Genomic DNA, 24721 nt, shown 5'->3' on the forward strand with positions numbered 1-24721 from the left:
TCTTTGTTGCTGCACGCGGGCTTTCTCTAGTTGCAGTGAGCAGGGGCCATTCTTCGTTGCAATGCCCAGGCTTCTCACTGCAGTGACTTCTCTTGTTGCAGAGCACAGGCTCTAGGTGCGCGGGCTCAGTAGTTGTGGCTCTTGGGCTCTAGAGTGCAGGCTCAGTAGTTGTGGCGCACGAGCTTAGTTGCTCCGCCGCATGTGGGATCTTCCCAGCCCAGGGCTCGAACCTGTGTCCCCTCCATTGGTAGGCGAATTCTTTTTTTTTTTTTTTTTTTGGTACGCGGGCCTCTCACTGTTGTGGCCTCTTCCGTTGCGGAGCACAGGCTCCGGACGCTCAGGCTCAGCGGCCATGGCTCACGGGCCCAGTCGCTCCACTGCATGTGGGATCTTCCCGGACCGGGGCACGAACCCGTGTCCCATGCATCGGCAGGCGGACTCTCAACCACTGCGCCACCAGGGAAGCCCGGTAGGCGGATTCTTAACTGTATTTACTTTCTTGTCTGGTATATCTATTCCCTCTAAAATGTAACTTCCATGAAAGTGAGGACCTTGTCGGACTTGTTTCCAGCTGTGTTCCAGCGCCTGGCATAGTGCTGGCATATTAATGTGCATAATAAATGCTGTTGAATAAATTAATGGATTTTGTTAGTTCTGTACCCATTTCACGGAGGGGTTAAATGAAGCCCTTGAGAGACAAAGGCTTTAGGTAAGTGCCTCTGTCCAAGTCAGTCGAGCACAGAGCAGCTCTGGTCCGATTCCCCTCAAATCCTTTGCCCTCGTCCCAACATCAGAATCTAAAGGCTGCAGCCCCCGCCCACCCCCATCCTGGCAGAAAATTCCCGCGGGTTCTCCCCGCAGTGTCTCCTGGATTTCACCAGGGGGCAGCAGAGGCGACACCCACGAGACGGCTGGGCGGGGCCGGGAAGGGCAGAGGGAGAGGGGTTCCGCTTCCGGCGGGGCTTGCCGCTTCCGCTTCCGGCGGCTTGGTGGGTAAGGCGCTGAGGAGAGGATGGACGGCTTGGTTGCTCATTGCTCCGCGCGGCTGCTGCAGCAGGTGGGACCGCGTGGGTCCGGTGGGAAAGTTTGGAAGGGAGGCGCCGGGGCCCGGCTCCCAACCGGGCAGCGATAACGCGACGGCAGCGAGGCGGGGACCGGCCTGCGCTGCCTCGGAAGCTAATGCCCTCCCAGAAACGCTCTCCCAGAGGTGGGAGAGGAAGAACCCGTGGTTTCCAGGCCCGGGTGACGGTGACGTTCAGCGAGGTGGAGGGTTCCCCTCTCTCTGACTTCCCCAAGCCAGCGTGTCCGGGGGGTGGGGTGCTGGAGCCTGGCGTGTTGAGTACAGCCTCGAGCAGTGCTCGTCTTTTCCCGAGCACGCGCGCGCTCTCGGTGGAAGCGCGGGACCAGGCAGAGGGGCCCTGGGTCCTGTTTGCAGCTCAGCCACCGTTCTCGCCGTGCTGCTGAGCAAGAGGAACCCTGAAAAGCCCGTGCAGTCGTTCATTATCAAGCAGGAGTTTGCTCTCTTGCCCTCAGTATTCGTGGGGGGAAGAACTGTCATACTTTGTCAAAAAGTGACAGTTCCCTTACCCTCTAGGCCCAGGTAGGGAGAGGTGGGAGGGGTGATGGGAATGTAGGTTACGCAGTGTCATCTCATCACGGGAACTGCTTTATGCTAAATCCCTCACAACAGTACAAGTTGGTCAGGTAGATTGGCACGTTCTTTACCGCTCTCCTCGCATGGTCTTTGTCCGTGTGGGGCTGTAAGTACCCTCTCGCTGGGTTGTGATAAGAATAATAGAGATAATTTCTGAAAAGTGTTAGTTCATTGCCTGGAACATAACGTATGCTCATTTATGGCAATGTTTTCGGTTGTAGTTATGTCCAGGTAGACAATCTGACAGTTAAAGTGAGGGCGTGTCTCCCTTAGTAATGCAGTTAGCTTGGAAGCTTGATTTTCTTTTGACTGGACATGTCTTTAGTTGGAGGAGAACATCTATGCTAGGACCTACGACCCTGGAAACAAAGAGAGGAAAAAATGGGAAAATCCTTGTGTCTCAGAAAAGGCGGAAGGGGTGGCACTTGAGCCAAAAAAGAAACAAGCGATCTGAAGTTTATCCCCTTGCATGCTTAACACTCCTGTTTCTCCCCGCCAACACACATGCTTCGTTTTTTCTTATCAAGGATAATATCCTAATGTCATCAAAAACCTCAAGGAAGAAAAATCACAGCTTATCCAAAGGAAACTCCTTCATTCCCATCACCTCTGCCACACCCAGGTGGAGAGGAGGGGAAGGGAGGAAGTAAGCCTGTGGTTCAATTTATCACGTCGTGTGACGGCCCGAACAAAGTGGCTTTTCTTTCCTAGGAGAAAGAGATTACGTTTCTGACTGCTGAAATTGATCGGTTGAAAAACTGCAGCTGTTCAGAAGCTTCTTCAAATTTGGAACAGTTGCGGGAAGAAAATTTAAAATTAAAGTATCGGCTGAATATCCTTCAGAAGGTGAGTACTCTAGGTTCTAGTTTCATTCTACAATTTAAATTATTGTGTCTTTTTTTAAAATCCTTGTTATCGAAGATTCTGAAAGCATGCCCTGAGGAATTTGGAAAAAGGAGTGAAGAAACCATGTCCTTTCTCCCTGCATGAGACAAGTTAGGACTCAGTTTTTGGTGCAGATAATGGAGCAATTGCTCTTGTCCTTCTAGGGCCCTTTGAAATGTTTCATCATACTAAGTGTTTGGCCAGCTTAATTTTACATAACTGCGTCTATCAAATGGAAATATTTTTAAATACACCCACAGCCCTTCTCTGCTTTAAGTTGGTTATTGTACAGTTTTACTTTCGTATTTTACAACGTCATATATATATTTTTTTTTTTTTTTCCACTTAGAATTTCAGAACATTTTTTTCCAGGAAGCTTGTGTTGTACTGTTTATTTAATGACTTCATGATCTAACAGTGTTTATAAGTTTTGTCAACATAGTGAGCTCGCTTCAGTTGGGGTTTTAATTTCTTGGCCTGCCTTTCAGGTCTGCTGATGACACATGCTAGAGGATGACCTCACTCCCATAATTGTTCTCCTGTGTGTGTACTACTTTCAGCCAGGCTGCACTGGCATTATACCTTTTTTCCAAAGCTTACCCCATTTATTCATCTTAGACTCTGCCTGCCCCACTCCCGTGAAGTCTTTTTTATTACCTACTGTGATCTCTTCTGCTTAAAATAGCTTTGAGTCTTCTAAAATCACAAAATTCCTTTTCCATGGAATTGCCCCCAAAATATCTCACCTTTCTGATTACCTCATTCATTCTGCACTTATTTCTACTCATTTCCCTATTATATTTATTTCAATTCAGAGGTATTGTTAAATGCCTAATATGTGCTAGAGTCTAGGAGGGAAAAGATACAAAAGGAAGTACAATGTATTCTAATACACATTTTCATAATGGGAACTAGCTCTAATTGTAAATAGGAGAATTCTTTCAGTGTAATGTGGAAGGCATATTGGTTCCTTCATAGATACTTTGCCCTACTGAGTAACAGCACTGAATACAAGGTACGCAACAGAGAACAGCAAGCCACAGAAGAATAAATAGTGCGGGATGCCCATTCTCCCTACCTACCCTCTTCCTCTGGCTCACTTTGGCCACATGCTCTGAGTTAGAAACACGTGTTGGATGGTTGTCTCAGAGGCATTTTTGCCCTTGTTTTCATTAACTCAACAGCCTCAACTCTTCTGTATACCCCCTCCTACTGAGCTGTCTTCCCCCCCCCAAGATTAAGTCTTATATTTACTTAGTACTTATTAGAATTATGGGTACGTTTTTCACCAGTGACAATGTTAAGATTGCTATGTGATGGTGCTCTTATTACAAAATCAGAGATTTTGAGTAATCTGCTTCTGATGCTAATTTTCTCTTAAGCTCTGTGGTTTTAGGAGGTGTTTTTTTTTGTTGTTTGTTTTTTTGCATAATGTGAGGTGTTTCAGAATGCTTATATTGAGTTATAGCAAAGGTGTTTGTACCGTATGTAATATTTCTTAACCTCATGGAACTTACCATTTGGGGGGAGAAAAGACTTGCACATACGAAACAGGTTGGGGAAAAGTATTTAATTATAGTCAAATACTTAATTGCATGGTGCAGAAATCAAGTACAATGGATTCATATACGTGTGTTTACATATATACACACAGAAACATACACACATCCATACATATATACTGATATTTCCAGCCTTTAAAAATAGATGGAGATTTATCTACAATTGGTTTTGGGTCTTAGGATCATATCTAATAACTTTAGTATTGTGTCGGCCAAAAAGTTTGTTCGGGTTTTTCCATTAAGATGTTAGAGAGAAACCCGAATGAACTTTTTAGCCAACCCAATATTTGTTATTGGAAACCTTTACATTGTGAAAAGCATATGTTCCCCTTTTTTGAGTGTGTCATCACAGGGGAGTCAATTACTGACTGACTAAAAATTTAAATCAGTATTTTAGTGAGTTTAAAGAATATAATTTCTTCCATAATGGTAGAGAGGGTGACGAGGAAGCATAGAACCTGAAATGCTCCATTCCAGCAGTACTGACCATGAATCCTGACTTTGCCACTTGCCTTTGTTATCTTTGGCCAGTTACTTAATCTCTAGCCCACAAGGAAATGATGATAGTAGTCACAAACTGAATTTTTGTTATGTAGATGAAGTAAAATAATGCACATAAATAAATAAAGCACTTGACTCAGTTCTTGTGACTCAAGTTACTCAGTAGTACTCAGTTCAGTACTACTCGAATAATAGTTTTCATTATTGTTGCCATTCATATTGCACATCATTGGCATTTTGACTGATGTAAAGTTGTGATTACTTTGTAGCAGCATTTTCATTTGTATTCCGTTATGAGCATATGTGTTCAGTCACCAGTCATCTTGACCTGCTACATGGCAGGTACAATGCTAGGTGCCAGGGATAGAGCCATAAATAGGACACTTTCTTTGCAATCAGAAGTCTGGTGATACAGACAGATAATTTGGAGAAGGTATGAAAAGTGCAATAATAGAGGTAATTAATTAATTCTACACTATCTTAAATGAATATATTCCACTTCAGAGAAAGTGAGAAATAGGAGGTAGTAGTAGTCCAACATGGGAATAGCAGTAAGACAAAACAACCTGTTATTCTGATATATTAATATTACCCAGCAGTATTTTTTATCTGTTTCATTTCATGCCTTGAAGGGGTCAGCATTTTAATGGAGAGAATATATTTTTTAATTTCTTTTGTCCATAGAGCTTTCAGTTCCAGCATTTGATAAGAAGTTATTTAGGATTTATTTTGTATTATTTTCTCAGTGCTTTAGGGAAGCTGAGAAAATCCCATCAGCCCCTTACTCTCTATTGCTAATTTCTGTTCTGATAAAATAACTGTAGAGGGCTTCCCTGGTGGCGCAGTGGTTGAGAGTCCGCCTGCCGATGCAGGGGGCGCGGGTTTGTGCCCTGGTCCGGGAAGATCCCACATGCCGCGGAGCAGCTGGGCCCGTGAGCCATGGCCGCTGAGCCTGCGCGTCCGGAGCCTGTGCTCTGCAACGGGAGAGGCCACAACAGTGAGAGGCCCGCGTACCGCAAAAAAAAATAAATAAATAACTGTAGAAAGAAAGTACTCAGGACATTTTTACATGTATGTCTTAGATGCTATGGGATAGACTTGTTCTATTAATGTTTCTCAGCATATCCTAGGTATGAGAGCATTACACTATCAGTGTATATTACCTTTCAGTTCTTCTGAAGACATTTCAAGGTTTCGCAAAATATTTGGGAAAATTTTGTATGATAATTTAGAATTTATTGACATTTTTATTCTTTTCTTACAGAGTCTTCAAGCAGAAAGGAGCAAACCAACTAAAAATATGCTTAACATCAATAGTTGCCTACAAGAGGTCTTTGGTTGTGCCATTAAGGCTGCCTATCCAGGTTTGGAAAATCCTCCACTGATAGTGACACCAAGCCAACAGCCCAAGTTTGGGGACTATCAGTGTAATAGTGCTATGGGTATCTGTCAGGTGATTATATTATTATAAAGCATTCTTGATGATTTGGTTTTCTTAAGCATTATAATTATCATTACCATTTGCATAAATAATAGCAAATTGTATCCTCAGTGAAAACATTTTCCACAGTTCTGAAAAACTTGAAGAAAGGGAATATGTGTGTTTTTAATTTTTAAAAAGCACCAATTTGAATATTTAAATTATATATATATATTCTATATATATGTATTCTCAATGTTTAAGGGTAATAGTTGGTATTATTTTGGCACTTCCCTCCTTTTGTGTCCAGGATGGCTTTGTGTTATTGTTGAAGGATTAAAAGTTAGCTGTCTAGAACCAGCATTCCCATCAAATATTTGGTGGAGATGTGTCTCTGAGGTGGGCTTGTGTATTTCATATTCAGGCAGAGGAGTTCCCTATTTCTAATAGCTACATTGTCTAATGTGTTAGTAGTTTATTGCCCCTGGTTTGGGACTTTTTGCTTCCTTTTCATTGCTGAATAGAAAGGCTTCATCTAAAGAGACCGGATTTTTTTCTAGATAATTTTTGTGTGTCTATGCTGGGGTTAAGTTTATAAGGGTGCTATTTATTACTCAACTCTGAATATTTGCAAATTAGGATTGTGAATATCCTGGAAACGGGCATTATAACTAAAGACTTTAGAAGTCTTCATTAAAAAGTTCTAGTTAGTTTTGGCAACTCATTTTCAAATGGAGGTCCTGTGGTTTTGGCACTTTTTTATTCCTTCTGGCACTTTGATGTCTGATGCTTTAATCAGTCCCTTTACAAGGTTATTGGTCTCTGCTTTCCTGCCTTCTGATGGGTCTTATGTCAAATGCATCTGATGCTTTGTCAGTTGTGCATTTCCTACTACCTTGCTGAAACCTGTTGTGTAATGAATCATTTATGTTTTATAGATGCTCAAAACCAAGGAACAGAAAGTTAATCCAAGGGAAATTGCTGGAAACATTATCAAACACCTCCCAGACAATGAATATATTGAAAAAGTTGAAATTGCTGGTCCTGGTATGTCATAATGTTATCTTTCTTAAGTAGTTGTATTGATTGCTGAGTCCTTTAGAAATAAGAAAACTTTTTTTAGCCGTGCCACGCGGCTTGTAGGATTTTTACCAGTAGTTTGCCGACCGAGGGATTGAACCCGGGCCCACAGAATTGAAAGTGCCGAGTCTCAACCACTGGTCCGCCAGAGAATTCCCAAGAAAACCATTTTAAATATAAACATAGGGTTATAACTTGTATACTGAACAAGATGATGAAAGCACCTTAGATTGAGAGTTAGGAAACTGTAGTTTTAAACTAGACTTAGCCACCCTAGTCTTGGATGAGTTAACTTTTTCCTCCCTCTGGCTTAGTTCTTCATAAGCAAAAAGGAGATAGATCATGGCAGGTATTCTGTATGAAAGAATCACCTCTTTTCTGTTAAGAGGTAAATAAATCATTTGCTGAGAGTGAAGGGGCCCTGAATTAAGTAAGAAGCTTTCAGGAGGGTGGTGAAAGTTTGAAATAGATGCTGAAACAGGGAACTTACAGGAGGGCTCAAGCCAAGGCCGCAAGTGGTGTTGGAAGCCTGAAAAGTTTTGCCAGAACCAGACTAAGGCTCTGGAGCCAGCGTAAGTGAAATTGAGAAAGGCTTTGGGGGTGAGCAATCCTCAGGTTTGGAGGCTGTCTGATTTTTTTTCTCTTCTCTATTGTTCTTTAGGTTTTATTAATGTCCACTTAAGAAAGGGCTTTGTATCACAACAGTTGACCAACCTCTTGGTGAATGGTGTTAAACTACCTGCCATTGGAGAAAACAAAAAGGTATATGTACAATTTTTGATTGATATAATAATACATTAGAATTGTGTTAGTTGTAACTAGGAATGGCTTTTACTTCTTATACTGAGATTTAATCATTAATACTTTGAGATTATGAACATAGCTGTGAAGTAACTTTTCCCCTGGGTCTTGATTGCTATGTGATTTTTCCTTTCATTCCATAAAGCATTTGAGGTAGCCAACCGATATTTATGAGTTATCTCTGAAATAGAGGATAGATTAGAGAATAGAATTTGTTTAAACAAATTTGATTATTTTTCAGTTAATAATGGACAGGTTTCATCAGAAAACCTAACACAATTGAATTACAATGCAAGCTACTGTTTAAGTCTTAAGTTTATTATTAAATGTTATTAATGAATGTGTTAGCAGAATAAAATGTTTATACCCCTTTAAAAAAAAATCTTTATTGTTTATCCTAGGTTGTAGTTGACTTTTCCTCTCCCAACATAGCTAAAGAGATGCATGTAGGCCATCTCAGGTCGACAATCATAGGAGAGAGCATGTGCCGCCTCTTTGAGTTTGCAGGATATAATGTGCTGCGGTATGTACTCTTGGCTTTCTTTGGAGATTTCTATAGACAAGGGAAAATGTCACTTGAGAAAGAATCTTTGACTAAATCAGTGATTCATCAGTGTGGTTCTGCTTCATAATCACCCATTAGGCTTTTAAATTATGTCCTTGGCCCCTCCTCTGGACTAACAGCTTTTAAGACTTGGGGTAGGGGGCGGAACCAAGGAAAAAGCTCCCCCATTTGTTCCACAAATATTTCTTGATTGCCTCGTGTATACTCGGGGTATATAGTCTAGTGGGAGAGGTAAGCAAGAAACAGATGGTGCTGGGCCTCGTAGGCCATGGTAGGAAATTGGGATTTTATTAAGTGCGGTGAGAAGTTATTGGAAAGTCTTAGTTAGTAGGGCATGTCATCTAATTAGAGATTACTCTGGTTTCTGTGAAGAAGCTAGGCAACTAAGGGAGAACTATAGTAATGAATTAGAAGGCTGTTTTAATAATCCAGTTAAGAGATGATCTGGTGGTTTGAGATTAGATGAAAGCCGTGAGGAATGAGAAGTGGTTGGATTGACATATTTTGAAGAATTTTGTCCATTGACATTTGGGAACCGCTAATTACACTAAGATAATTAGTTGAAAAGTTAAATTTTCATAAAATTGTGGTAATGACCAACATTGGCCCAGCTGCCATTGTCCCAGTTAACTATACAATAAACAGATCACAGTCCATTGATAGGAACTTCATTCAGCAAATCCTAGAGGCCTGCTGTTTGCAGCCTCCATTCCTGGGTATGCGATGCTAAACATAACAGACCTGGTCTTTGCCTCTCAGACCAGTTGAGGAAACACCTCCATAGAAAGATATTACTAAATGTGATGTACTGGCACTTAATGTTAGTGGTTCCTAATGGAATATAATTCCTCTAATTTAACCATGTTTATCATTTTAAAGCGATTTTATGTTCTGTTTTTGGTATTAGATTAAACCATGTAGGAGATTGGGGAACCCAGTTTGGCATGCTCATTGCTCACCTGCAAGACAGATTTCCGGATTACCTAACAGTTTCACCTCCCATTGGGGATCTTCAGGCTTTTTATAAGGTTTGATTTTATTTATTGTTCTATTATTTGTGTGTTTATCATTTATCACAATTATTTGTTTTCCTTAGGGAGTTTAAAATGGTATTTGAAGCTACTATAACAGTTGCTAAACTCTGTTCCTTAACACATCATGTTTGCTTTTTTTATTGGTGTATGTTAAAAATTTAATTCTACATTACCCATTCTTAAGTGAATTTAGGAGTTTGTTAGTCAAAATACATTTTAATATTTAAAAATTTCTGATGCTGTAGTTTTCGTCTTCATTTTATATATTTTGAAAGCGTTGTTAAGTATATATAAACAGTTTTTTAAAGACAGTTTACCATAAACCATAATTTTAAATCAGTTAGTGTGACTCCTTTACTTATCTGTATACAAACATTCAAACATGTATTATATCATTTGTGGTTATAATATCATTTTTGTATTCTGCCTGTTAAACATTTTATCAAACTCTTTCATGTTACTTTATAACAGCACATTATTTTGGATTTGTGGACCAAAGTTTATTTCACTCCCTATTGTTGGATTTTCTTCCCCCATTTGGGGGGAGCTCAAACTTCATACTGTAGGTCTTTTTCCTTTTTAAAATTGTTTCCTTATGATAGACAGTATCCCAAGAATAGGATTACTGCATTAAAAAGTAAACATTTGTGGGTTTTTTGGTTGGTTGTTATTGGGTTTTTTGAAGTTATTTTTGTCTTTTGGTATGTATTTTCTAATGAAAAAATTGAAAATAAATTGTTTACTGGTATCAGGTGGGTGAAATAACTTATAGTCTCTTGGGATTCTGTGCACTGAATATAATGAGGCAAATCTATTAATGCAATAAAATGTTTTTAATACATTGCTAAATTTTAAAACCAAGGTAAAAGAAAAGCCATATATTTCCAGTTTTTTTTAAACACATAGATCTGTAATTATAAAGAAATGTCTAGAATTTCCATCAAAATGTTATTGCTGGTGAGTTTGGGATGGGATTAACAATATATATATATATATATTTTTTAGTAAGCATGTGTTGTTTTCAAAATAGATATAAAAACAATGAAAGCAATTTTATTTTTAATTACAAAAAAAATTGCTCATCCAGAATGGAAAATAGAGCCCAGAAAATTCCTCCTCGTCTGTTAGCTATTCATTATTACTCTCCTGGAACATAGCATTGGTGTGAATTGGAAAAGTAGAGGTAGCACTGTGGTGAGAATTTTATATTTTTAAGAAAAATTATTTCAGAGGAAATAATAGGGTTTTATTGGCACATTCATTTGTAACAATACTCTTTGTTGAGATAGAGCACTTGCTCTGGTGTTCTAAATTTTTACTTCCTCACTCTGGTCTATTTGTGGGGTTTGTCTAGGTCTTTTTGAGAAATGTACAAATTTTTTATCTAGAAATATGGGGGTCACTCTTTACAAACCTTACCTTTTTTTTTTTTTTTAAACACAGGAATCGAAGAAGAGATTTGATACCGAGGAGGAATTTAAGAAGAGAGCATACCAGTGTGTTGTTTTGCTCCAGAGTAAAAATCCAGACATCATAAAAGCTTGGAAGCTTATCTGTGATGTCTCCCGCCAAGGTGAGTTTCTGGGCTTTGTTCATTCATCTAACATACTATTGCATACAGTTTCTTGAGTATTCAAAATTGACCTTGAATGACATGTTAAATTTTCAAGGACTAGCAAATAGATTATTTTTCTTAAGTATTTTCTGAAGTTGAAACTGCAAAGAAAGTTTATAAAGACAGGCAGGTGCAAAATTTAACTTCCTCAGAAGTCAGGAAAAATTAGGAAAGAAAGTAGAAGAGAAAAAGATGCTATTCACAGTAGCATCCAAAGCTATAAAAATAGTTAGGAATAAGTCTATCCAAGAATGCGTAGGGCTAAAATGAAGGGGAATACGCAAAAGGATGGAATAGAATGTTTGGACAGAGTGTCATGCATAATCCCCTAGTTCTCCACATTCATTTGTGGTTTTAAGACAATTTTAACATAATCTGAAAGGTCACTTTGAGGAATAAATGAACAAGAATAGCCAGTAGATCTTTGGAAAAGGCTGATGGCTGTTTTGCCACACTAGGCAGTAAAATGTGTTGTGCTACTGTAGGTTATCTTGTGTCACTAATGCGTGGCTAGAGAAACAGATAAATGGTACAAATTAGAAAAAACTATATAAGAAAATTCAGTAAACAGTTGAACTCCAAATAGGAAAGGCTTTTCTTTTTTTCTTCTCATTTACATTTTCTAAGAGTAAATTTTTTAAAAATTACAGTAGGTATTTGTTCCTTGCAGGAACAAAATAAATGTAGACAGGAAAAAAGGAAATACATTATCTGTATTCCTACCCACTATTAATAATTTTGGTATGTATCTTGCTATATTCTTTCCAAATTTTCAAAATGGCAGTATGTATGTAATGCTCTGTTTCATACATTTTCATGTAATTAATTTCCTTCCAAATGCTTCAATTAAATAATTTCTTTTAAGGTAAGATGCATGTTTCCTATTTGTTTAAATTATACATTTTCTTTATTTGGTAACTTTTTCCCTAGAGTTTAATAAAATCTATGAGGCGTTGGACATCTCTTTAATAGAGAGGGGAGAATCCTTCTATCAAGATATGATGAATGATATTGTGAAGGATTTTGAAGATAGAGGTGAGTTGTTTTTTTTTTTAACTTTATTATACAAATTTTCAAACATAGGCAAAAGCGGAGGGAATATTCTAGTAATCCCCAACTCCATGCACTTGTTACCCAAGTTAATTATGAATGCAGGCCGATCTTACTATGTCTATACTTTCCTATATACACTGCTTATATCATATAATTTCATGTATAACTGCTTTGGTTTGTCTCTGAAACAACAGGCCCTTCATCCCACCCCAAAACCACAATACCATTATTATTCCATGACAGTTAATAATTCCTTAATATTAAATAGTGAGTCAAGAGTTCAAATTTCCCAAGTTGATTCATAATCTTTTTTAATCATGAGTATTTTTTTTCAATGTCTGCACATTTGTTTACTATAAATTCTGTAGGTCATGGGTTTCTCTCCATTAGCCCCATCCTTTTTTCTCATTTATTTGAAGAAACTAGGCTGTTTGTCTTACAGAGATTCCCATATAATGTTATGTAACAATTCCTCTATCTGTATTTTCTAAAGAGGTTTGATTAAATTCTGGTTTGTGTTTTTATTTTCTTCCCTTTTTTGTTTTGTCTTGTTTAATTTGCAAGAATGCCAATTTTTGGTTGGCTCTCTTACTATGATGTTAAGATGAATTAGTGGGTTTAGGTGTTGTCAGCCTGATCTATCCTTTAATTTCCCCATTAGACTTTCCCCTAGAGGTTTTAGCAGCTGTTGATTGTCATGACTTTGTTCCATTATTTCATTAGAGATTGGAAAACGGTGGCATTCTGTCATTCCTTTGTTACCTGGAATTCTCATGTGCAGAACTTTGTCACATAATCATTTTGATTATCCTGAGGTACAATTCATAGAAGACAAACAGTATAAATTCTTGGTCCTTTATTTTTCTTTCTTTATCAGTTTTCAGAATAATAAATTAATTTCTTAATATCTTCCAGATGTGACAACTGGATTGCTTTTAGCATTATTGTAAATTAGGTTTAATATCTTTTATGTTTTTCGACCATTTCCCTTAGATCTGGATTCAACCAATCTGATATCTGCAAGGAAACTTGGTTCCTTGAATGACAAATGGTATTTGTTAGTCACATTCTGGAGCCTAGGGACCATACTCTTAAGATAATGAATTTTTAAAAAATTTTTTAATTGAGATATAGTTGATTTACAATGTTGTGTTAATTTCTGCTGTACAGCAAAGTGATTCAGTTATATATATATATATATGTATATATGTGTATGTATGTATGTGTAAATACATATTTTTCGTATTCTTTTCCATTATGGTTTATCACAGGATGTTGACTATAGTTCCCTGTGCTGTGCAATAGGACCTTGTTTACCCATTCTATATGTAATAGTTTGTATCTGCTAACCCCACACTCCCACTCCCTCCCTCCCCCCACCTTGGCAACCACAAGTCTGTTCTCTGTGAGTCTGTTTCTGTCCTGTAGATAGGTTCATTTTTGTCATATTTTAGATTCCACATATAAGTGATATCATATGGTATTTGTCTTTCTCTGTCTGACTTACTTCACTTAGTATGATAATCTCTAGGTCCATCCATGTTGCTGCAAATGGCATTATTTCATTCTTTCTTATGGGTAGTATTCCATTGTATATATGTACCACATCTTCTTCATCCATTCATCTGTTGATGGACATTTAGGTTGTTTCCATGTCTTGGCTATTACAAATAGTGCTGCTGTGAAGATAGGGGTGCGTGCATCTTTTCGAATTATAGTCTTGTCCAGATATATGCCCAGGAGTGAGATTGCTGGATCACATGGCAACTCTAGTTTTAGGTTATTGGGGAACCTCCATACTGTTTTCCATAGTGGCTGCACCTATTTACATTCCCACCAGCAGTGTAAGAAGGTTCCCTTTTCTCTACCCTCTCTAGCGTATTTTATTTGTACACTTAAGATAATGAAATTTTAATAATGAGAAAAGCACAGAGAAGTTAGTAACTTCCCAGAGTTACATAGCTAATAAGTAATAAGTCTGAGATTCAAACCTGGGCAGTCTGGCTTCAGAGTTTGTTTTTTGTTTTGTTTTGTTTTGTTTTTTCCGGTACACGGGCGTCTCACTGTTGTGGCCTCTCCCGTTGCGGAGCACAGGCTCCGGATGCGCAGGCTCAGCGGCCATGGCTCACGGGCCCAGCCGCTCCGCGGCATGTGAGATCCTCCCGGACCGGGGCACGAACCCGTGTCCCCTGCATCGGCAGGCGGACTCTCAACCACTGCGCCACCAGGGAAGCCCCAGAGTTTGTTTTTAACCAGCATTTTATAGTGCCTTCGCCTTACCAAGCATCAGTTTCCTGAAGTGTAAAAAAAAACAGTAATAACAATATTTACTGCAGAGAGTTATGGTGAAGGTTGAATTTAAGGCTTAATATAGTATTTAGCACATAGTAGCATGCACTCAAAGATAGCTGTTTTTACCATCATGTACTCTCCTGTCCTTTCTTGCATCCAAGAATTTTGTCTTTTTCATTATGAGTGTATGAACATGATTTTATTTTTACTTTTCACTAACCATTCTAAATGCTAAATCCTGCCATGTTTGTTTCCTGAACTCTGTTGCAGTTTTAACTTTAAAACTGTAAATGAATGAATACATTTTAAGAGGTAATGATAAAAATTGCATCCTCCTCCCAAAGGAAGGCTGTGACTCCAGCTTGAAAACAAAGCACAGATTTCCGTGTTCTGTGTCTGCTGAGCAGGTGGGCTCCAGTGGGATGCTCTATGAAGAGTTTGGGCTCCAGTGGGATGCTCTATGAAGAGTGTAGTGTTAGTCCAGAAAACTGCCAGGATATCTCACCTGTGCCCTGAACACACCCTGGGTGCCCAGACAACCTTGACAATAGCCATTTTCCAAGGCTCATACTAGGTCACATTGAGGGAAAAAATCCTGTGATTTTTTTTTTGAGCTCTCTCATAAATATCCTATAATGGCTAAGCATTTATAGTCCTTTAAGATTCTTTTAACATTATTAATAAAGTTTTTTTTCTTCTAGGATTTGTGCAAGTGGATGATGGCAGAAAGATTGTGTTTGTTCCAGGATGTTCCATACCATTAACCATAGTAAAATCAGATGGAGGTTATACCTATGACACATCTGACCTGGCTGCTATTAAACAAAGACTGTTTGAGGAAAAAGCAGATATGATCATCTATGTGGTAGACAGTGGACAAGTAAGTGAGTTTGAAGATTTGTATATGTTTAGATTGTCCAGTTGGTGAGGCATTTGGCCCTATAAGACCCTATAAATTTCCCTACAAAAATTCAGAAAAGTAATGTAATATAAGGAAAAGAACAGGGTTTGGATTTGGCCAAACTTGTACACTTCTCAGCTTTCCCGCTTGTCTCTGTAAACTGAAAGGGTGTTCCTTTTCTCATGTATAAGGAAGAAAGAAGAGCTTTTACAACTTTACTTGCCTTACAAGATGTGTGAGTGATTTAAATTTTACAAATTTTTATTCCTGAGCAGAAGAGCTTTCAGTCATTTTTTTAATTAGAAAGTTTAGCAAGTAACTTTCTCTTTCTATTCCTTTGTAGTCTTTACACTTCCAGACAATATTTGGTGGTGCTCAGATGATTGGTTGGTATGACCCTGCAGTAACTCGAGTGTCTCATGCTGGATTTGGTGTGGTACTGGGGGAAGACAAGTAAGTCTGGAAAATCTGAAGGTGGAAATGACACACCTAACCCCCAGATTTCTTTGAAAGAGGCTATATTTCATTTGATACCATAGTCTACGTATGCTGTAGTGGTATACGCAGCTGAGATGTTTTGTGCCTATGTCTTACCACTGCCAGAGAATGTAGCCTTTTAGGGAGAATTCAGAGAAATTTTTAACATCTTACATTTAATACTGTCTTAGGATCACTTAGCTATTTAATCACCGTATCATTTTAGATTTGGTGACATGGCCTAAATACTACCATCACGTAAAAGTGGGTGATGTTTCTAAAAACTGCATAAGCTAGCTCAAGATGCTTAACAAGCCAGTGTACCAAAGCCCTAATTAAGCATGTAAAAGGCAGGCTAGGGGTGTCAGGGTATTTATTTTAGATACAAGATTATATGGAGACCAGATACCTTAGATCAGACATTTAATTGTAACATATGACTCTTCTGTATAGCTGTGCTTTTTTGTTAATTAGAAGACACTGGGTCCTTACCGTGAGCCATGGCCGCTCCGTGGCATGTGGGATCTTCCTGGACCGGGGCACAAACCCGCATCCCCTGCATTGGCAGGCGGACTCTCAACCACTGCGCCACGAGGGAAGCCCCTATTGTTTTTTTTGACTAACGTTTAGACGATTATTCCTACAGTTAGGAGAAAATTAACACATTTACCTTTTATGTCTGATATTTATCACCAATATTTATATATTGGCATTTAATTTATCATGTAATGGCTAAGGAATTTTTTACTTCTTTTTTTGGTTGTTTTATATTTCTGCATTCGGTATCATGTAATTATGGTGTCCTACACCATAAAAAAGAAAAATAATATCAGTGATAGTTAGCCAGTAGCAGCCTACCGTATTTTAAATATTGACATTAAAATGCTCAGATTCTGCCACCTATTTTTTAGTGAATTTTTCTGTTTTAAGGCTTTTTACAATAAATAACTTATTTTATTTGATCATCTTCCTGTTCATTGAGCACCTCATTGGCTGGGTGCTCCACAGTGTATACATGAAGATAACATAAAACATGGCCTCCTTCCTGAAGAAGAAGCCTGTCATCTAAAGCAGAGCAGTTCCCTGTGGAGCCTGTTAAAATATACATGCCAGGCCCTACCAGGAGAGTTACTGACTTATTAGGTCTACAGTGGGTATTAGGCATCTGTTTTTGAAAGCTCTTTTGGTATTCAGGTATGCATCCCTCTTATTAGAACCACTGGTCAGAGGAGTAGACCAACACAAAAAAACAAAAATTCAAGGCAGGCGCAGGTAGGGAATAATGGGAAAGACCAGTTATTGCAAAGTGGAGACATTAAGGAAGGCTTTCTTAGCATTTTGGCTAGGCTTTATGATGGATATCATTTCATCACACAGAAGGTCTGGAAGTTGTTGGAACACTCAAGGAGGGCAGGGGATGGTATAAGGAAAGCTATGGAAGTATTTAATATATTTTTGGAATAATAAAGGAGTTTTAATTCTATAATGAAGGGCAAGATGATCCTTTTTAAGGCAGCTCTGAACATATAACTTTAACAGGAAGTATCACAATTACTTTGGCAGACTTCGTGTTAGATAGAAAAACATGCTTCCTTTGTACCATTATTGGGATGGAAGGATTTTTTTAACTTAAAAAAAACAGAAAGAAAAAGACGGACATCATATACTTGAATGTCTTGCAAACTTCTTTTTAATAGGTAAAATCCAATTTTCATGAAATGCTTTTTTTTTTTTTTTTTTTTTGCGGTACGCGGGCCTCTCACTGTTGTGGCCTCTCCTGTTGCGGAGCACAGGCTCCAGACGCGCAGGCTCAGCGGCCATGGCTCACAGGCCCAGCCGCTCTGCGGTATGTGGGATCCTCCCGGACCGGGGCACGAACCCGTGTCCCCTGCATCGGCAGGTGGACTCTCAACCACTGCACCACCAGGGAAGCCCCTCATGAAATGCTTTTTAATAGTGCAGTTACCCAGGGCAGTGCTTATCAGTACTTTTGCCCCATCCACAGAGATTCTGATTTCAGTGAGTATGAATGGGGCCCTGGCATCCAGTTCTAAAGTTCTCAGGCTGATTCCGATATGCTTCTAGGGTTGGTTACCACTGGACAGATGGAATTACTATTCAGAGAAATGCAAGTAAGATTCCAGTTAAGAATTTGCTTATTTCCCAAGCAGTTCTAGAAGCAAAAGTGTAGTTAATTAATAATTCTCTACGAAGGTAAAACAACTGAGCCAAACTTTGTGTTCAGAAAAATGAACAAATTAACGGATGTCTTTTTTCTGTTTTAACGAATGTATTAAAGGTGAACATGTAGAGAATGCTATTAGGGGTCTAAAGCATAGAATGCTTGGAGTTGAGGGTTAATAGATGAAAGACACTTGACTGTATCTAGGCATCCTCCCTGGTTGTCAGCTGAATAAGGCAGTGTCAAACCTTAATTTTCAAAGATTTCTAAGTTGGAAGGTCTGCTTCAAAATCTGTTTAACTGGGACATTTAAATTTTATTAGGAAGAAGTTTAAAACACGATCAGGTGAAACGGTGCGCCTCATAGACCTTCTGGAAGAAGGACTAAAACGCTCCATGGACAAATTGAAGGAAAAAGAAAGAGACAAGGTAATCCAAAGACTTATTTGTGTATTGTGTAGCATGCATGGTGTTGTGGTTTTTTATTTTTGTCTTTATTGAGAGAACTGGAAAGGATTATAAGGAGTCAGTCCACTTTTGATAGGCTTATATTACTCAGATTTTATTGCACAGTTTGTTTCTTGAATTGTTGAGTATTTATTGTGAAAATACAGTTCTTGGCTATTACAAAAGGCCATGGCCTTTTTCGCCTTTGTTAATGTGGCACAGAATATCTGCTTCTTATTGGCAGTTCACCTGTCACTGCTTTGAACCAGTGATGGGAGAATATTGAAGATTGAGACGGTCTAGTGAAGAGCCTACATTAGAGTGTACATCTGCTGAGCTCCTTTGTCTGGGAGCATTTGTAGAATGAACATAGCAGTAAACACCTACCACTCTCGGCCACTGACGAGCCATCAGAGTAGGAAACATGATGGGCTTTCATAGCACCCTTAGAAAGGACTGTGGTTGGATCTGTGTGGAATTTGGAGGAACTGCATCAAAGTGGAAAAAAAGCATCAAAAAAAATTTAAGATGGGAATAACAGAGGTCAAGGATTGAGATTCAAAGAGTCTTAGGTCTTTTACTGTCCTGCAAGTCAAGTGGTATTTTGGAATGAACATAATTACTATAAACAGAAGAGCAAAATGACAGAAAGAGACACAGAATAGGAAGAAATGTAGACATCAAAGAGCCAAACAAAAAAAAGGTTCTTTGAGGACACACTGTCTTGTTTGGTTTGGGTAGATCACTGATAATCCAGAGAGCATGAAGGCAGGCTGTAAGGCTACATTCTTCCCATCTGTTCCCTTTCCACTGTTAGCAAAATGAAATGTAAAATACTTTTTTTCTCTATTTCCAGTAGGTGGTTGTCAGGTATACCCAGTTGGTATCTCCAGAACGGTTTTGCCTTTTAGTTCTGGCTTAGGCACAAGTGGCACAATCAGATGAAAAATGGAAAATTTAGTCACCTAATCAATTTGTTTAGTCTGCAGTGATAACAAAAACTGCTTTGACTCTTCCATTTATTTGGCCATTTCAGCTAGTATCTTTTGATTTGCATACAGTAAAACGTAAAGCTTGATGAATTTTTACACACACATATGTATAGACATGATAACACCAACCAATCAAGTTATATTTCCATCACCCCAGAAAGTTTCTTGTCACCATAGATCACTTTTGTTTGAGGACTTTAATGAAATCATAACGTGTGTTCTGTTTTCCAGGTGTATCAGTAGTTCATTTCTTTTTATTGCTAGATAATAGTATGTATGTATTTATGACTGCGTTGGGTCTTCATTGCTGCTCTCGGGCTTTCTCTAGTTGTGGCGAGCGGGAGCTACTCTTTGTTGCGGTGTGCAGTGGCTTCTCTTGTTGTGGAGCATGGGCTCTAGGCGCACAGGCTTCAGTAGTTGTGGCACACGGGCTCAGTAGTTGTGGCTCACAGGCCCTAGAGCACAGGCTCAGTGGTTGTGGTGCACGGGTTTAGTTGCTCCGCGGCGTGTGGGATCTTCCCAGACCAGGGCTCGAACCCGTGTCCCCTGCATTTGTGGGTGGATTCTTAACCACTGTGCCACCAGGGAAGTCCCTAGCTAATAGTATTATGTTTCTTCTGTTGATGGACATTAGGGTTGTTTCTGTTTGTTGACTATTTCAGCATTGCTGTTCAAGCCACTCTATGGGTACATGCACTTTTTCTCTTGGATGTATATCTAGGAATGGCATTGATGGGTTGTAGGGTGGGCTTATGCTTAACTTTATTAAAAACTGTGCCAAGGACAGAGTTGTAACCATTGTACACTCTCACCACTAATATGTGATTGTTCCAGTTGCCCCATATCTTCCACTATAACTTTTTGTGAGTCTTTTATTTTAGCTTTTCTGGTGAATGTGTATTAGCATCTCACTATGGTTAAAATTTGCATTTCTCTGATGAGTAATTTATGTTGACTATTGCTTATTGGCCATCTGGGTGTCTTTTGTGAAGGGTCTGTTCAAGTCTTTTGTACAGTGTTTGTTTTAGACCATCTATTCATTTATATTTATCCACATATTTACCCTTTCCTGTGAACTTTATTCCTCCCTGCAGTTTTTTTTATTGCCTAGGTTTGGTTTGGAGAGGGAGTTAGGGAGTTTCCTTCTTTCCTTTGTACTTACCTTGCTTGGGAGTTGCAGAGCTTCCTGTGGGTTGGGTTCCTCATCAGTTTAGGAAAATTCTCAGCCATATTTCTTCAAATATTGCATCTTTGCCCCATTCTATTCTGGAATTCTAAGTACATATATTATGTTAGAACTTTGACGGTCTCCCAAAGTGTCTTTCACTTTTTTTTCCACTTTTCTTCTCTCCGTGCTTTATTTTGAATATTTATCTACTTCAGATATTATGCTGTTCTGTATTCCAAGTGTCTATTGAAATTTTGCTTTTCATACAATTTTGTCTCTCAGTTGAATACCTTAATCATAGTTTTCTTTTTAGCTTTTCATTTTGAAATTTTTCTTTTAGCTTTTCATTTTGAAATAATTTCAGACATACCAAAAATTGTAAAATGGTACAAAGAATTCGCATATTAGCTTCCCCAAACATTAACATCTTACAGCCGTAGTATGATTATCAAAATCAGGAAATTAACATTGCTGCAATACAATTCACTAATCTGCGGACCTTAGTCAAGTTTTGCCATTTGTCTTACAGACGTCCTTTTTGTAGTCCAAGATCACATGTTGCATTTAGTTTTCATGTCTCCTTATTCTTTTTTAATCTGGGCAGTTCCTTGCTCTTTCTTTGACTTTCATGATCTTGACACTTACGAAGGGTCAGGTTTTTTGTGGAATGTCCCTCAGCTGGATTTATCTGGTATTTCCTCATGGTTAAATTCCAGTTATGCAGTCTTGGGAAGATAGGAGTTCTTCTCACTTTTTTATTTCAGGAGGCACATGATGTTGATATTTCTCATGATTGTTAATATTAATTTTGATCACTTTGTTAAGGTGATATTATCAGTTTCTCCACTGTAAAGTTACTATTTTTCTTCTTTGTAGCTAATAAGTATTCTTTAAACAATTCCAGACTTTAAAGTTGCTGTTGACTTGTTTTTGTTGTTTCTGTTGTCTTGTTTCTCCCTCCCCCTACCTCACCTCTTGGTTTTTAGTCATTTCATCTGACATTGTGGATGAAAAATTATGACGGTTCTAGATGATATCATCATCCTAGTTAGGTTTTTCTGGCCGACAGATAGCATGCCGGCTGGTTGTCTTAATGGTGTCCTTGTGTTGATGCTCTCTGGTGACTTCAAACGGTTGTTTCATATAACTTATTCAGCTTTTAAGTAGTTGATTTTGCTGGAAGGGTTAGTCTACTTCAAGCTACTGCATCATGTCCAGAACAGAAATCCTTAACTTACTTACTTGTGACCTAATAATGCTTCAGAATGTATGACCAAATTTAGCAAAACAATATTAGATCTCCAGTTCTTGACACCCTATTTTAATTCCAGTTAATTACCTGACCCTAATTTTTGTTTTTATTTTACTGTACTTGTTTCCTGTAAGCTACCTCGGAATCTTTGATGGAATGAAGCGGATATAAACTAATAATTGGTGCTTTCCATTTCTCACTTACTGAGTAACGTATTCAAGAGGACACTTCATAATTTACAAATCAAGTTTCTCATGGAAACATTCTTCGTTATGCAGAGCTGATGAATTGTATTTTCATTGTTCACTTCTTTGTAGATTGGTCCATGTTTTCCTACCTCAGTGTTGATATTTATTAAAGTTTACTGATTAAAAAGCACCGTTAGATGCTCCTTACGCCCATCTTTTGTCTATGAGACAGGATTATGAAGTATTTTTTTCTTTTTCCAAAAGGTCTTAACCACAGAGGAATTGAAGGCTGCTCAGACATCTGTTGCTTATGGCTGTATCAAATATGCTGATCTTTCCCATAACCGGTTGAATGACTATATCTTCTCCTTTGACAAAATGCTGGATGACAGAGGAAATACAGCGGCTTACTTGTTGTATGCCTTCACTAGAATCAGGTAATTGTGGGTACAACATTGTTCTGTTTTGAATCAAATTATGATCATTTCTAGTTTATATCAGTCACTTCTTATTACATGTTTCAATGGAAAAGAATGTACTTAACAAAGGGGAATGATGGCTGTTACCTGATTTTTCAGGTCAATTGCGCGTCTGGCCAGTATTGATGAAGAAATGCTCCAGAAAGCTGCTCGAGAGACCAAGATCATTTTGGACCATGAGAAGGAATGGAAACTAGGCCGGTGCATTTTGCGGTTCCCTGAGGTTCTGCAGAAGATTTTAGATGACTTATTTCTCCACACTCTCTGTGATTATATCTATGAGCTGGCAACTACTTTCACAGAATTCTATGATAGCTGCTATTGTGTGGAGAAAGATCGACAAACTGGTGAGTGGTTCATCCAATAGTCATTTTGGGGATTGGGCACCAACAAGGCATTTATTTGAGTTGCATGTAGGTGGTTTTCAATTTATTTTATTTATGGAAACCACCTCCCCCCCCCCATTTTTCCCCCAGTTACACATTAATCCATATCATATACACAAGACAAAATGAGCTAGCTCTAATAAAAGCATAAACGGAATTCTTCCCATTCCCAAACTGACTAGTTTCCCCACCCTCAGGCACATGGGATGGAACCATAAGACTCTAAAGAAAAACAATTAGAAGGCCACTAGGAATAGGATATTTCCAACAAAAGCAGTGTGACTGAGGGTCCCAGGATGAATCTTTGTGGTTCTTGATAACGAAAACTACCCTTGGGGGAAAAAAATGATACCTTTTGTAGGCTTTTTGCTCTACCCTGTTACAGAGTTAATGAAGTAGACTGAATTAATGTGTTACATGGCAAGTAGGCATTTCTGAGAGTCATGCCTGAGAACTAAAACTTCATTAGGAAAAATATCTCACCATTATGGTGTTAAAGTTTATAGTTAATTCAGACCATGAGGCCTAGGAAAGAACTCTAAAAAGAAAGATAAAATACAATCTAATCAATGCAGGCCTTGTATCTCTTTTATCATCAGTTGAAAACAGATTTCTTGAACAGAACACTTCTATTTCTTAGATTGTTTCCCCTTATAGTTTAAGGTAAAGGTGATTCTAATTAAAGCCCCAAAACATCTATGGGTTGGGCTATTCACTTCTCAGTAAAATCCAGAAGTAACATAGATTCTTTAATAGTGATTTGTAAAAAGAAAATTTACTGTCTTTTTCTATGTTCTCAGGAGAAGTATTGAAGGTGAACATGTGGCGTATGCTGCTATGTGAAGCAGTAGCTGCCGTCATGGCCAAGGGGTTTGATATCCTGGGAATAAAGCCTGTCCAAAGAATGTAATCCTCCTGAGGTCTGAACACTGTGTGTTTTTACCAAAGTGGCCATTAGCATTGTTTGCTTTTTCACAATCATCAATCAATCATGTGGATACAAAAACAAGTAAAAGAAATTTGTCAGCTAGCTACAGAACATGTGGTTCTTTATCTCTCACAACTAGGCTTCTGAAAAGAAAAATACTTTCTCTAATTTTAATTAAATAAGGAATCCCATTTATTGAGCCCTACTATAGTCCCTGAGAACACAACCTTCATTACCATTTATTCTGAAAAAACAAATGCTTAATAAACATGAATGGTATTGCACCATGCTGTTTCCAAGGGTCTCCAAGCTCAAAGGAGCCTTAGATATGATCTTAATGAGTTATGACAATAACTACCATTTACGACTGGTATGCACAGAGCCCATGTCCACAGAATAAAGGATAAATTGAGAATAAATATCTAACTAAAGCGAATAGCAATGAGAAGACAAATTATTAAAAAGAAGCCGAGTAGAAGTTCTGGAGTTGAAAAGTATAACTGAAATGAAAGATTTGCTAGAGGGGCCCAACAGCAGATTTGAGCAGATAGATGAAAGAACTTAAAAGATAGGCCAAATTGAAATTACACAGTCTGAGAAATAATTATATTAATGCTTAGAATGAAATTTTTAAAAAATGAACAGAGCCTAAGAGATGACCTACAGGACACCATCAAAAGTACCAACATATGTATAATGGGAGTCCCAGATGAGAGGAGAGAAAGAAGCATAAAATATTTGAAGAAATAATAGCTAAAAATTTCTCAAATTTGATGAAAAACGTTAATCTACATATAGAAGAAGCTTAATAAACTCCAGATGGGATAAACTCAGAGATCCTTTTTGAAATACGTAAACT

At 38.4% G+C, this 24721-nt stretch overlaps 1 protein-coding gene across 1 annotated transcript; it reads left to right on the forward strand.

The window, feature by feature from the left end:
• Positions 1–970: 970 nt before the first annotated feature.
• RARS (arginyl-tRNA synthetase) lies at positions 971–23965 on the forward strand. The gene is made up of 15 exons (XM_029218989.1): positions 971–1057; positions 2366–2500; positions 5867–6055; positions 6961–7069; positions 7764–7864; positions 8305–8426; positions 9376–9496; positions 10946–11075; positions 12048–12152; positions 15164–15342; positions 15707–15816; positions 18346–18451; positions 22334–22506; positions 22648–22895; positions 23735–23965. The coding sequence occupies exons 1-15, from the start codon at positions 1013–1015 to the stop codon at positions 23842–23844; spliced, it is 1983 nt and encodes a 660-aa protein (XP_029074822.1). The 5' UTR covers positions 971–1012; the 3' UTR covers positions 23845–23965.
• The last annotated feature ends 756 nt before the right edge of the window (positions 23966–24721 follow it).

This window comes from Monodon monoceros, unplaced genomic scaffold, assembly GCF_005190385.1.
Source record: "Monodon monoceros isolate NGI ecotype Baffin Bay Population unplaced genomic scaffold, NGI_Narwhal_1 Super_Scaffold_12, whole genome shotgun sequence".
NCBI lineage: Eukaryota > Metazoa > Chordata > Mammalia > Artiodactyla > Monodontidae > Monodon > Monodon monoceros.

Coding starts and splice junctions, on each gene's coding strand:
- RARS (XM_029218989.1), top strand. CDS start 1,013: ATGGACGGCTTGGTTGCTCATTGCTCCGCGCGGCTGCTGCAGCAG. Junction 2,501..5,866: donor GGCTGAATATCCTTCAGAAG/GTGAGTACTCTA, acceptor CTTTTCTTACAG/AGTCTTCAAGCAGAAAGGAG. Junction 22,896..23,734: donor GGAGAAAGATCGACAAACTG/GTGAGTGGTTCA, acceptor CTATGTTCTCAG/GAGAAGTATTGAAGGTGAAC.